Source organism: Geotrypetes seraphini, chromosome 1 (genome assembly GCF_902459505.1).
Source record: "Geotrypetes seraphini chromosome 1, aGeoSer1.1, whole genome shotgun sequence".
In the NCBI taxonomy this organism is placed as follows: Eukaryota; Metazoa; Chordata; class Amphibia; order Gymnophiona; family Dermophiidae; genus Geotrypetes; species Geotrypetes seraphini.
Genome location: NC_047084.1, coordinates 104,316,934 through 104,332,189, shown reverse-complemented (window position 1 = coordinate 104,332,189; position 15,256 = coordinate 104,316,934). Strand labels below are relative to the sequence as shown.

Sequence of the window (15,256 nt, the reverse complement as noted above, 5' to 3'; positions counted from 1 at the left end):
CGCGAACCTCTTGAAATGTTTCCTGGCGAAAGCGACATCTTCCACCCACTGCTCATGCCGACCTTGGCTCCCTTCTGATGTCACGTCCTGGTCCCATGACCAGGAAGTGATGTTCGAAGGGAACCGAGGCCCACATAAGCAGCAACTGGAAGAGGCGGCTCGTGCCGGCGAACATTTCAAGAGGTATACAGGGGGGTAAAGAGGATGCGAGGCGCCGGCACCTGCATATCCCGTGAAGACGGCGCCCAGGGTGATATGTCCCGTCCCACCTCACTATGCCACTGAGTAGTCCTTTGTATTGGCAACCAAGCTAGGGTTACCAGATTTTCCTTTGGGAAAGTCCAGACCCATGGCCATGCCACCAGAAGCGCCCAGTTCCGCCTCTGTTGCCCGCAGACGGCATCCGTGCTCACAACGCAATGACATCACCGCGCTGCGTCCGTGCATACCCTTTCCCGTTGCAATTATGCAACAAAGTGCCGGGTTTTGAAAAGCCATCCGGACCCCTGGACTTGTTCTCAAAAGGATAACATGTCTGGAGAAATCCGGACGTCTGGAACCCTAAACCAAGCATTAACCTGGTATTTTACTTATTCCTACCACAGTTTTTTTTAAATTAAGTTAAAAAGACTAGTCTGTAGAAAAGAAGGTGAGAGTAAAAACAAGCTGGCACCATCTTGAAAGTCTTGTCTTTTTCTACTAAAAAAATACTCAACTGACAACACAACTAATATGTTTGAAGCACGAGCTGCGTTCACACTTACAGTTACATTTGTCAGGTGAAGAGAAAGCTTTTCAAACTGTCAACCTCGGCTTATCTCTACTCAGACCTAGTGACGTGATGCCGCTTCTCTGAAAGTTAAGGAACTCTGGTAAACACATACAGGGCAATTCTATAAATCGGCGCCTCAGTCTACGCACCCCAATGACTCACGCTTAATGCCAGTTCCATAATGGCATCTTGGCTCCAAGATTCTGATATAAAACACTAGCATAGGGTTGGCATTGGGGTGTTCGTCTGTAGGTGTGCCTCCCTATACCATGATCAACGGCTGCGTAAGTTGGTGCACCTGGATAACCCAAGTAATGGGTATGGTTTTCAGTAGAGAATTACACGGGGACACATGTTTCCCAGCCCCCACAGGAACTCCTTTTCCTGTACCATCTCCGCAAGTTTTTTTTCCTTTTCCCTGCCCCATTCCTGCAAGCTCCGTCCTCATCTGCACAAGCCTCCAACACTTTAAAAGTAGCAACATTCTAGAGCTCAGGCTGTAATGTCATAATGCCTCATTCCACCAATGCCTAAGCTCCGTCCTCACCTGCACAAGCCTCAAACGCTTTAAAATCCTAAGTAGCAACATTCTAGAGCTGAGATTGTGATGTCATAATGCCTCATTCCACCAATGCCTAAGCTCCGTCCTCACCTGCACAAGCCTCCAACGCTTTAAAATCGTAAGGGTTTGAGGCTTGGGTGGTTAGGGCAGAGCTTACAGGAATGTGGGCACGGACGGCGACAAAACTCATGGGGACAGGATGGGAAAATTGAGTTCCTGCGGGGACAAATTTGTCCCTGTGTCATTCTCTAGTTTATAGGGTTCATAGACAAAACCGCCGAAGACAAAGGCGCGCGCCGACAACTGAGCGCAAGACGGAAGCGCGTGCCGAAGAAAAAGAGTGTTTTTAGGGGCTCTGACAGGGGGTTTTTGTTGGGGAACCCCCCACTTTACTTAATACAGATCGCGGTGGCGTTGTGGGGGGTTTGGGGGGTTGTAACCCCCCTCATTATACTGGAAACTTAACTGTTTCCCTGTTTTTTAGGGAAAAAGTGAAGTTTTCAGTAAAATGGGGGGGTTACAACCCCCCAAACCCCCACAACACGGCGCGATCTGTATAAAGTAGAGTGGGGGGGTTCCCCCCCCCCACACACCCCGTTGGAGCCCTTTAAAACAGTAATTTTCTTCGGAGTGCGGCTCCGCGTTGCGCTCAGTTGTCTGCGCGCGCCTTTGTCCCGGCGCGCTTTTGACCCGACACCGTTTATAGTATTCTATCAAGTGCACGCCTAACTTGGAGACGGGCCCACGGCCCGCCCATTCTCCACTGAAATGCGCAACGCCTTGCTGTTAGACGTCGTCGCACTTCGGTGCTGCATTACAGAATATGGGCCTGGTGGACGCTGGCACCACATTGTCAATCTGACGGCATCTCTGCTTACCTCTTGGCGCCGTGTTTTAAAATCGCCCCCCCTCCCCCTCCCCCAAATTCCCAGCCTACGTAGATTAACCACAGATCATCCTGCGGCTTTAAGGCTCGCTCTGCGCCAGAGCAACACCTACGCTGGAGCGAAAACCATGGAATGAGGATGGAAAATGAATGAACACGACTAAAATGCCAGCGCAGTCCGAGCGCGTAGCCTGAGCGTCGGTGAGCTAAGCCCTCAAGTCGTCCCACAGTTACTACCTGTGCTAGTGTTTACTCCCAGCAGCTCAACGCAGTCTCTTAGTAAGGGCGGTTGGCATCCTTCGGCCGTTTCAGCTGCACCTTCAGCCTCTTCATGCCAATTTGGAAGCCATTCATAGCCTGGATGGCCGCTTGGGCACTGGCAGGATTGTCAAAACTCACAAAACCTGTCAAAACATGATGGGAGACAGGGTTCAAGAAACTGAAGGCCACCGAAGCACCACACATACAGTGAGACCACTTAGAATGATCGTGGTGGGAGGGAAGGAAGGGGGGGGGGGCATGGAGATGGTTGCCAATGGGCAGGTTACAGGTTTCAGCATCCCAGAAGCAGCACCCCCACCCCGGTGCAACACACGCTGACTACACATGACTCTCTGTTCACCAGTTGTGTCCTGGACACAATTTTCAACGCCACTAATTAACTGCAAGCCACGAGTGGCGCCCGGTCCTGGCTTTGAACCTCTCCTTATCCTATGCAGCTTTAGTCCCAGGAAATCCCAGAATGCATCAGGAACACAGGATTAAAGAAGCAAAGACCAGCCCAGAGTCGCTCGTGACTTGGAGTTGAGGGGGGGGGGGGGCTACGATTCTTAGTTTATTCAAATCAATGTACCTTAATTTTTCCTACATGAGTGTGGCGCAGTGGTTAAAGCTAAAGCCTCAGCACCCTGAGGTTGTGGGTTCAAACCCACGCTGCTCCTTGTGATTCTGGGCAAGTCACTTAATCCCCCACCATTGCCTTAGGTACAATAAATAGATTGTGAGCCCACCGGGACAGACAGGGAAAAATGCTTGAATACCTGAATAAATTCATGTAAACTGATCTGAGCTCTTCTGGGAGAATGGTATAGAAAATGAATAAATAAAATATTCATAATACAAAAACAGAAGCTTTGCCTGAATAAATATTTATTCTGTCAAACATCTTAAATCAAACAACGCTATACAATATAATTTAATTAAATGGATCCACACTCCACATATAATTATTAAATCATATTAAACCGCCGAAGCCTTCACTTCAACGGTAGAAAAACCGGAACCTATTTGGGGTCCATCTCAGGAATAGTTCGTATTGGTTTTCAGCTCTGCTTGTCACTTGTTGCACTCCTTGGACGTAGACTCGTCTTGTAGATATGATAAGCCAAAGTTGTTAGAATGCCTTCACTGATTTCATCCCAACTGGAACCAGTCAGCCCAACGCAGCACCACGTTTCGCTATATTAGCGTCATCGAGAGCTGAAAACCAATACGAACTATTATTGAGATGGACCCCAAATAGGTTCCGGGTTTTCTACTGTTGAAGTGAAGGCTTCGGCGGTTTAATATGATTTAATAATTACTTATGAAGTGTGGATCCATTTAATTAAATTATATTGTATAGCGTTGTTTGAGTTAAGATGTTTGACAGAATAAATATTTATTCAGGCAAAACTTCTGTTTTTGTATTGTGAATACAAATCATATGGGTAGGAAGCTTTTTTCTCATATTTGCCCTGAGGTGTATAGTGCTAATTTCCCTACAGGTAGATGCAAGTAGCATGCGCTGGAGAAAGGTGAAGTAGTCTTGTAATCTGCTGAGAAGAGCTCTAGTGGTAAACATCACTAAACATCATAAAGCTATGTGGATTAACAAGGACATAATTATAGGAACAAAACACCATTACGGATGCTACTAGAATTTTAGCCTCAACCAAGCTACCCTGATGACTTCCTTATTCATAACTTAGGGGTCCTTTTATCAAGCCGAGCTAGTGGGGTTAGCGCGTCGGACATTTCATCACACGCTAACCCCCGCGGCCGGCTAAAAAACTAACACCTGCTCAATGCAGGCGTCAGCAGCCAGCGCGGCAGGCGGTTTAATGCGCGGTATTACGCGCGTTAAACCCCTACCGCAGCTTGATAAAAGGACCCCTTAGTAAATATACACTTCCCCCTCCCCATTCGCGGTTTCCCTACTTGCGATTTCACATAATCGTGATTTTTGTTTTGGGGGGGAGACTAAGGGAACTCCCCACAGCCATTTCTTAATGGCTATCTGCACGGGGCAGGAGCGTAGGAAGATCGCTCCTGCCCCAAAAACCAGCTAGACCACCAGGTAAGGCCGGGATGCCAGGGGAAGGCGGAAGGGAGGCGGGGATGGGTCAGAGCCGGATATTCGCGGTTTTTCGCCATTTGCGGTCCGGCTCTGCCCCTATCCCCCGCGAATAACGAGGGAGAAGTGTACTGTATGTGCCCAAATAATTAAATAAATAGAGGTTTTGTGAAGATGGGCCATTTTACTTGATTTCAGACCTTCTTGCACAGCATTTTCATTTCTCCGTAGGTTGAGCTAGAGGTGCAAAATGACACGGCGGGCTTTTTCTTTCTTGAGAAGGGGAGGGTGTGGTCTCCTTACAGCCTTGTCCCTGATCTTTGAAAGGGACATGACGGCCTTGGTGACCGAGAGGGATGCTTGATTGCCACTTCCCCCTTCCCCCCCTTGATCGCCACTTCCCTCCTCCCGCCCCCCCCCCCCCCCCCCCCGATTATAGCACTTTTTTTGGCGGCTACAAATCCACGTAATTGTGTATGCTTCTCAACAATTGTGTTCTTCATACTACCGGTGTTCAAGGAGACATACCAGAGATTGGGGTCATCTCTTTCCTGTTTATAGACAGAATACCAAACATCACAGGGCTGTTTCTATGTAGGGGTACCAGACATCCGGATTTCTCCGGACACGTCCTCCTTTTCAAGGACATGTCTGGGCGTCCTGACGGCTTTTCAAAACCCAGCATTTTGTCCAGGTTTTGAAAAGCTTCTAGCAACGAGCAACGTCGGGACGGCATATGCGCATACGCAGATGCAACGCGGTGACATCATGCCCAACGGGCAAACAGGTCAAGGAGGCAGGACCGTGGGTCTAGATTTTCGTTCCCGAAAATCTGGTAACCCTATTTCTATGTAACATTTGAAACCACTTCATGTGAGAGTCTATTCCATGTACCCAGAAGTCTTTCAATGAGAAAACAGGCCATTTGATATTAAAAGAGAGGCATTTTCAATATGACATCTAAGTCCGACTTTGGACATTTTCAGAAAAACGTCCAAAAATCAGGTGGAGAATGAAGGGACATGTATCATGAACCTTGGTAATTTTCCTTAGGCATATGTTGTTTAAAGCTGTAAATCCAGACTCTGTTTGTTTTTCCTTCTCTGATGTTTGAAAAGATATGTGTGTTAACTTGTTGTGAAGTGAATTCAATTGTTTTTATAAGCCGTATTTGCAAACAGCTTTAGATAAGATAAGCTCTGCTGACCACAGCACCCTCTGTGGACTTCAGTCTCTAGCTAGTAAAAATGCTTGTTATTTTCTTTAAAGTTTCATGTGATCTGTGTTCATATATGGTTTGTATTTACGTCACATGCTGACACATGCTGACAACACTGATTCATTTAGAATAATATAAAAGGAATGTGAAGCTCATAATAAAATTGGACATGTTTGGAGATCATTTCTTGCCTCTACAATATGTCCCCAGATGCATCTGACTTTCAAATGACAGAGACAGAGAAAGTATGGGGCAGGAATTGGGACCTAATCCTTTTCAGAGAAAATGTCTATTTTCAAACTCACAAGATCTCTTTTTTTTTTTTTTTTCCAAAAATGGCCCAGCTAGACATCTACATTTTTTTTGCCAATATCGAAATAAAGGTCCAAATTAAAAATGTCCAAAACAAGCCATTTGTATGGAGGAGGGACCAGCATTTTTATTAGACTGGCCACAAAAACATGCCAGCAGATCACCTTGGGGGGCAATGCTATGAACTTCACATTAAAGGTGTCAGATACACATCTAACCTTAACTTCTGTATATTATAAGGTAAGCCCTCCAAAACTCCCCCAATACCTACTGGACCTACCTGTCTACCACCCCAATAGCCCTTATGCCTGCAGGTGTCACCTCTATGTTAGTACAGTGGGTTTTTGGTGGGCTCACACTTTTCACCACGAGGGTACTAGTTAGGGTGGCATATGGACCTAGATCCCTTTCCCTGCAGTCCACTGCACTGTCCACCAGGCTACTCCAGCGACCTACTACTGAACTTAAAGCAGCCCTCCCTCTTGTTTTTTCCTTAATTGTTTTCTTTTACTTTTACCCTATGTTCTTGTTTGTCTGTGTTTTTAATAGTTTTTATAAAAGTTTTTAGAGTTATAGTTTGGTGACGTAGTGTCACTTCAAACTTTTATTTTAGCTAAAGTTTGTCCTTTGTTTTTACAAATTTGTACACCGCCTAGAAGACGGATTGGGTGGTATAAACTGACTTCGACCACAGACTACGAAACCTTCAAAAAAGAAACAAAAACCCTACTCTTCAAAAAATACATAAAACCAATATAACACATCCAAACAGGCTTTGAACTCCTCCTCCAATTCCAACTACTCATTAACAAATTAGAAGATACTCAAACTATTCCTTAAGTACTTCTTAATGTCTTAACAATATGTCCTTATTACAATAACAACTCTTGTGTAATCCGCCTTGAACCACAAGGTAAAGGCGGAATAGAAATCACTAATGTAATGTATAAGAAATTTTAAATAAACTTGAAACTTGAAATTTGCAGGTCTACTAGGAATGGCCATAGTATCTGTGGCTGTTATAGAGACAGATATGTACTGTTTCATGCAGATATTTGAGGTGAGTGAGGGAGCGGGTCACTGGTGGGAGTGTGTGGGGGTCATATTTTCAGCCCTCCAGTGGTCATGTGGTCAGTTTGGGTACTTTTTTAGCCCTTATTCGTTTTAAAAACAGGTCTAGCCCGAAGCATTCAAATTGTGCCCAAATTGTGAAATATTTTATTATCACTGTAAAATGTTTAAATGCTAAACCTGCCCTAATCCCACCCAAAACCCACCTCTAACAAGCTCACATAAGATTTAGACACACTGGAGACAAAGAGGGCCATTTTTGAAAGGACGTCAAAGACCGACTTTGGACGTTTCCTGCAAAATGTCCAAAGCTGGAAACATCCAAAATGGCCATTTTCGAAAAGCAAACTGCTAGACGTCCAAATTAAATTTTTTTTTTGTAAGATCGTCTACTTGGATGTTCAAGCTGATGGGACAGCTAAGCCACCAAACGTCCAAAGTTATACTCCATTTTCAATCCAAAAAGCATCCGAGTTGGAAACGAACAAATGACCTGTATTTGGACGTAGGAGGGGACAGCCTTGTAATGGACTAGCCACACAGACATCCCAACAGAGATGTGGAACACCTTAGAAGGCACTGCTGTGAACTTCATATAAATGGTGCCAGAAGTACATCTCACCATGACCTCCTTATAATTTAGAGTGAGCCACTCAACTCCCCTAATAATAATAATAATAATAATAACTTTATTTTTCTATACTGCCACAATCTTGCGACTTCTAGGCGGTTTACAATCAAGAGTGCTGGACATTCAGCGAAATACAATAAGTAGATATTCAGAGGAAATACAGAGATCAGAGACCTCAGGAGGCCTAATGTCTACAATACCCACCTGTCTACCACCCCAATTGCCTTTATGGCTGCAGGTGGCATCTACTGTATATTGCAGTAGAGCAGGGTTTTGATGGGCTCATACTTAACTCCATAGATGTTGTGGTTAGAGTGGCTTATGAGCCTGGGTCCCTCTCTCTATGGTCCACTACATTGGAGGCATATGTGCTGGGCTGTTTGTACGTAGCCTCTTAATTAGGATTTTTTTGTGACTTTTATGTTTTTTATATTTAAGACAGCCAAGGATCCCATAAGACACTTATTATAAGTTTAAAAATGAATAGATTAAAAAAAAAAAAAAAGACCACTCTTGGGTCTTTTGTATTTTATACATTATGGGGCTCATAATTGAAACTTAAATATGTCTAAAAACCCACCCAAGTCGGTAGTTGGACAATCTAAAAGACAGGTCGTCCAAGTGCCAATCATCGAAATGGCTTTTTAGACATATCCAGGGACATTTTAGGCCTCTGAATCCCGCTGTGTGTCCAGAGCTAAAGGGAGCGTTTTTGGAGGAGGGGTTAGGGCAGGATGTGGGCCGACCTAGACTTAGTCATCTCGCAGGGATAATTGAATGTTTGACGAGACTGCCTAGACGAAAGTTATACGTTTTGAGTTAGACGATGTAAAAATAGGTATAAGTACCCAAAAGGTATCCAAAATTACCAGGTAACTACTGTGGAGACAAAGTAAAGACCTACACACACTTGGTTCCGTAATTACAGTGTGCCGGATATTGGTGCGCCGACAGAGACGGGTCACCAATTGCATACAGGGTGTATGCGCGCCGCCGGTCCTGCCACTTTAAACCAGTAACGTTACTGCTGTGAAGGGGGGTATGGGGGGAGGAAGCCCCCCAGTACATATAGAAGTCCTCGCACTCCCATTGGGAGATGGTTTGGAGGGGTGAACCCCCCCAAGTACACTTAAAAGTTCTGTTTTCCGTAAAATTGTCGGATTTTGGGAGTTTTTCAGTGTAGTGGGGGGGGGGTCCCCTTCCAACGGGAGCGCAAGGACTCATACATGTAGTGGGTGGGATTCCCTACCACGCCCTTCTCACAGCACTAATGTAATGGGTTTAAAGCGGCGGGACTGGCGGCATGCATACATCCTGCGCGCGATTGTTGGTGCAACTTTGTCAGAGCGCTTTTGTCCTGCGCTCAATTGACGGGTCACCACACACTTCCGCCATGTTCCCTGATCCCATTGGGCCCCCACATAATTCAGAATAAAAACGTACATACCTGCCTCCGGAACATCAGAACCTGGCATTGAAAAGCATAGTAGAGCTGCCCAGAGGTGGCTTAAGTAGTCTGGGAGGTGGGCTAGTAAACCATAGAGAGGAGGACCCAGGCCCATAAGCCACTTTAACCATTCATGGTGGAAAATGTGAGCCCGCCCAAAAAAAAACCCCAACCTTACTCTACTGCCATATAGTTGCCACCTGCAGCCATAAGGGCTATTGGGGTGGTAGACAGGTGGGTATAGTGGGTTTTGGGGGCTCACCATGACCTATGAGGGAGTTCCGGTGAGATGTTTATCCGGCACCCTTTTTGTGAAGTTCACAGCAGTGCCCTCTAAGGTGCCTCTCTGCTCTGTTGCCATGTCTGGGTGGCCAGTCCATCAGGTCTTGTTCTGGGTGTTTGGGACTTGGATGAAATTTTGGTCGAGAATGTGGTATAAAGATAGACGTAGTGGTGGTGTGGACGATCAAACACCTGGACGTACAGATAGATGATTAAAAAAAAAAAAAAAAAAAAATTTTAGACGTACTTTTCGAGAATGGACATTTTGCTGCTGCCGACTTTGGGTGATTAGTGCCCAACTTCCAAATCGGATTTAGATGTTTCTTTTAATTATGCCCCTGTATGTGTTTTTTTTTTAAAATCTTGTGGATCACTTGTGACCACATACATCCTTTGTGGATTGTTTTTAAGCTATTTGGACGCTTATTAAACTACAAACTGGTACATCTGATCGGTTCATAGACAGTGGCGCGCAAGACTTCAGCGTGCTGACAATCGGCGCAATTCAGAAGCGCGCGGGGGAAAAAGTAATGTTTAAAGAGGTCCAACGGGGGTTTGGGGTGGCAACCCCCCCACTTTATAGGTTAGTGTTCACGCTGCTGATGGAGGGGGATTCGGGGGGGGGGGGTTTGGAAACCTCCATTATAGCGAAAACGGAACTTTTTCTGATTTTTTTTGGGAAAAGTTCCGTTTTCTCTATAATGTAGGGGGTTTCACCCCCTCCCCCCCACAACGGCAGCGCAAACACTAACCAATAAAGTGTTGGGGGGGTTTGCCACCACAAACCCCCAGTCGGAGCTCTTTAAAAATTACTTTTTCCCCCGCGCGCTTCTGTCTTGCGCCGAATTGTTGGCGCTGGATTGTTGGTGCGATGGCGTCTGGCGCGCGATTATCCCGTCACCCATCTGATCTTCTGTTCCACAATCTTTTTGTTCTTTCCCTTTTTTCATCAGCCCATCCTCCAGGTGACTATGATGCTCTAGTAAGCTTTCCCATACCAAGTGCCGCTGTTGACAGGTATGCACTCTCATTCAGATCTTTCGGGGGGGGGGGGGGGAGGGGGTTAGTGAGCAGTGAGGGAGTGTGGGGGAGGTCATACATTGTTATATCCAGTGGTCATCCGGTCAGTTTTTGGCACTTAGATGCTTCTAAAACAGGTCTAGCCCCAAAAGTCTAAATTCCATCCAGGACGTCTTAAGAAATGTTCGGTTATAGCTAGTAAACGTCCAAGTCTAAGCCTGGCCAAAGCTCGCCTATTTACACTCCCCCTCGATCCTTGGACGCATAGTGGGGGAAACATCCTGCTAGATAAATAGGCATGTGGACGTTTTTGCAAGCAAAATGTCCAGGTGCTGCTTGAAGCGCTTTTGGGGACCTTTTTTCTCTTTTGATTATGCCCCTAAAAATGACCAAAAAGACTTGGACATTTTGACTAGCTTTTGCCATCTTTTTGATAATGAGCCTCAAAGTGATCTGAGTGGCCCTACTTTGGGGAGAGTGTGGCATAGTGGTTAAAGCTACAGCCTCAGCACCCTGGGCAAGTCACTTAATCCCCCCATTGCCCCAGGTACATTAGATAGTTTGTGAGATACAAACAAAAACATTTCAACCAAACTTGAACACTTTATGTCATGTTAATCAGGTTTTCTGTGGCGCAGTGGTTAAAGCTACAGCCTCAGTACCCTGTGGTTGTGGGTTCAAACCCACGCTCCTTGTGTCCCTGGGCAAGTCACTTTTATTTATTTATTTATTTAGATTTATATCCCGTCATCCCAGTAGCTCAGAACAGTCTACAAGTAAACATACACAAAGTAATTAGACAAATAAGATGTACAATAGGTTTAGATGCTTGGACATACAAGACTGTGCAGTATTTATCAGAGTACAAACAATTTTTCAGAGTACAGACAATTTATCAGAGTACAGACTAAGAGAGGACTATACTGAAATTTTGGGAGAAGTTAAATAGGGGAGAGAAGAGAGAGGTGGGGTTTAAGGGGGGTGTAGACTGAGGGAGACCTTTAGTTGAAGAGGAGGGTCTTTACCATTTTACGGAATGTCAATAAAGAGTTCTGTTGCCTGAGTTGGGGGGGGGGGGGAGTTGATTCCAGAGATGTGGGATGAAGTGGCTGTAGGATCGTTTGCGGGCAGTTTCTGAGAGGAGGGACCTTCCAGGGGGAATGCATAGGCGTATTTCCGATTTTGAGCGGAGGGTGCGAGTGGGGGTATAGATGGGAAGCTTGGATTTTATGTAGGAGGGGGTGGTGGCATAAATTCTCTTGTGGGCTACTGCTAGGGCCTTGAAAGCACAGCGCTGGCTAATTGGGAGCCAGTGTTCAGCGCGGAGTGCTGGGGAGACGGGATCATGGTAGTTGAGGTTGTGTAGGAGGCGGATAGCTGCATTTTGGACACGTTGGAGGCGTTTGAGATTATTTTTGGTTAGTCCATTAAATAGGGAGTTACAGTAATCCTTTCTGGCGAGGTCAGGTGTGGAGATGTAGGGTTTGATCCTTTTCAGTTGGCGGAGGTAGTAGAAGGAGGTGGAGATTACTTGGGATATGTGGGCAGATAGGGATAGGTGTCCATCTAAGGTTATTCCTAGGCTGCGTACCTGATCTGTTGCCGTTAGTAGAGTGGAGTCCCATGCTAGGGTAGGACGTGTGAATTTGGTGCTTTTTTTCCTGATCCATAAGAGTTCTGTTTTAGAGGCGTTTAGTTGAAGTTTGTTGTTTGACATCCAAGTTTTAATCCCCCCATTGCCCCAGGTATGTTAGATAGATTGTGAGCCCGCCAGGACAGAGAGGGAAAAATGCTTGAGTACCTGAATAAATTCATGTAAACTGTTCTGAGCTCCCCTGGGAGAACAGTACAGAAAATTGAATAAATAGCATGAAAGGTTTCATCCTCTGATAATCACCAGAGCTGATATTGTGATGTCATAATGCTTCATTCCACCAATGTCTAAGAGCCAACCTCATCAGTGATGTCACAATGGCTTCATTGTCCTATACTTGGCTCACTTTTACTACATTTTAATTTCTAGAGTGGTGCAGTGGTTAACTCTACAGCCTCAGCACTCTGAGGTTGTGGGTTCAAACCTACGCTGTTCCTCATGACCTTGGGCAAGTCACTTAATCCCCCCCCCCATTGCCCCCAGGTACATTAGACAGATTGTGAGCCCTCTGGGACAGAGAAGGAAAAATGCTTGAGTACCTGAATAAATTCCCCTGGGAGAACGGTAGAGAAAATTGAATAAATAAAATTTATGGGGCTTTGACCACAGAACTGAAAAGTGGCTGTTTTGTGGGCAGTCTGAAGGTGGAGTCGGCCCTTAGTAACATAGTAAATGACGGAAGATAAAAATACCTGAATGGTCCATCCAGTCTGCCCTGTAATCACAATTTCATGATTAAATTAAAATGCCTTTTTCCTTTACTATTTCTGGGCCATAGACCTTAGAAGTCTACCCGGTGCTGTCCTTAGTTTCCAGCTACTGGAGCTGCTCCTGAAGCTCACTCCAGCCTATCCAAACCATCTCCTTTGCTCATTCATATTATAATTATGTGTATAAATGCCAACATTCAGCTCTTAATCTCATGGTGGGGTTTATACTTATGCATATTTATTTATTCAATTTTCTATACCATTCTCCCAAGGGAGCTCAGAATTGGGAGAAAAATCTGAGACCACAGGAGTACAGTACCCAGTTTAGTTACACACTTTAAGCACTAATCAGTACATCTGATCCTAACGTGGCTTTGATCTAGGCACAATTTTTACTGGTTTACCCTAATATTGTATATGAACTATAATGGATAGGGTTACCAAATTTTCCCATAGAGAAATCTGAATATACAGCCCTGCCCTGTTCTGCCCCTAACCCCACCCCATTCTGCCTTCAGCCCCACCCCCCACAAAGCCTCGTCTTTCTTTTCCAACCTCTAGGCCACATCTGGAGGGCCTCCAAGCATGCGCAGATGCGTATGACATCATCCGCGCATGCTCAGAGGCCCTCCAGATAGGGCCAGGAGGTCGGGGCTTTCTAAACCTGGAGAAATGGTTTACATGAATTTATTCAGGTACTTAAGCATTTTTTCCCTCTCTGTCCTGGTGGGCTCACAATCTACCTAATGTACCTGGGGCAATGGGGGGATTAAGTGACTTGTCCAAGGTCACAAGGAGCAGCGTGGGTTTGAACCCACAACCCCAGGGTGGTGAGGCTGTCGCTTTAACCACTGCGCCACACACACGGGTTATAAAATTTTAGAACCTTAGAACTGCCAAGTTACCCATTCCAGGAAGACGACCTTTTGGCCAGTTCTGATTTTAAACTGATATCCCAAAACAGTATACCGTATTTCCCCGAAAATAAGACACTGTCTTATAATAATTTTGGACCCCCAAAACACACTAGGGCTTATTTTCGGGGGATGTCTTTTTTTTTCCATGAAAACAAGCAAAAGATTGACCCTTAATCCCGCAGAAAATGCATAATCCAGCGAAAACGAAACCTCTGTGGAGCTGGTGATGCTCAAGATGCAGGCTTTACTTAAAATGTATAATTTGATAATCCACATAAAATATATCTCGTACCTAAACCATTGAGAGGTGTGGACCCAACACGGTCCGGGTTTCGACAATGCTGTCGTCCTCAGAGGTCCCTAAAAGTCTCTACATGAAAACATGTGGATTAAACACTGAAAACGATACTGAGTCGTAACTCTGCGCGGAGGTTTTCAGGGTTTTTTTTGTTTTAATAAATTCTTTATTCATTTGTAAATCCAATACATAGTGCAAACAGATAAACAAATAATATACAGCTATTAAAATCCCTCCCTCCCCCACCCTAACCCTCCCCCCTCCCCTCCTGGATGTGTATAACAATCTTTCATGAATCAAAGGGAAATAATATGAATAATTCATAACTTACAATATTTTGTTAACGGGCCCCAAATTTCCTTGAATTTGCAACGGTGTTCCCTCTGTAAGATTTATAAGTCTTCCAAACTTATAAATCTGACATAAGGATTCCCACCAGAAACTATAATTTAAGTTATCCCAACTTTTCCAATTTTTTTTCCAAGGTTTTCAGTGTTTAATCCACATGTTTTCATATCAGGACTTGTAGGGACTCCTGAGGAAGACAGCATTGTCGAAATCCGGACCGTGTTGGGTCCACACCTCTCAATGGTTTAGGTACGAGATATATTTTATGTGGATTATCAAATTGTACATTTTAAGTAACATCACTATTTCCACAGAGGTTTTGCTATTTTTCCATCAACAACAACCTACATTCTCTCATTGTTCTTTGAGTCTTGTACATTTTATTCTGGCTGTTATTTAAATATCTTATATACCTCCCTCTCCTTATTCAATCATTCTGTCCTGTATCCTACCTGGGTCTAGCTGTAGTGCAGAAGCAGCCAACTCCCTTCTCCTCTATTCAAACCGGCTTAGCGGTAAAACGGGAACATGTGAAGCATCCGAGAATATGGTGCAGCAGGATGGCAACAGCTGATCAAATTGCTTGTCCCGCTCCCTGTCGGCGGTGGAAACAATAACCGGGACATGCGCAGGTTGGAGGGACGTTCAGCAGCTGCAGGGAAACTTCTGTGTGGCTGCTCTAATTGCTTTTCCCGCTCCCTGTCGGTGACGGAGACAGCATCCGGGGCACGCGCAGGTTGGATGGGGGCCGAGTCACGCTGCTTTTTAACTAGGGCTTATTTTGGGGTAGGG

The 15,256-nt window shown here is 45.1% G+C and overlaps 1 protein-coding gene across 4 annotated transcripts in view; it reads right to left on the bottom strand.

Annotated features, from left to right (window-relative positions):
- Positions 1 to 15,256, bottom strand: part of CELF4 (CUGBP Elav-like family member 4) — a 2,081,001-nt gene that overhangs the window by 23,865 nt on the left and 2,041,880 nt on the right. For all 4 annotated transcript variants that reach the window (XM_033935324.1, XM_033935325.1, XM_033935326.1 and 1 more), the window contains one exon: positions 2,458 to 2,624. In XM_033935324.1, coding sequence (XP_033791215.1) covers positions 2,497 to 2,624 — 128 coding nt within the window. In that variant the 3' untranslated portion in view covers positions 2,458 to 2,496. The remainder of the gene's footprint in view (positions 1 to 2,457; positions 2,625 to 15,256) is intronic.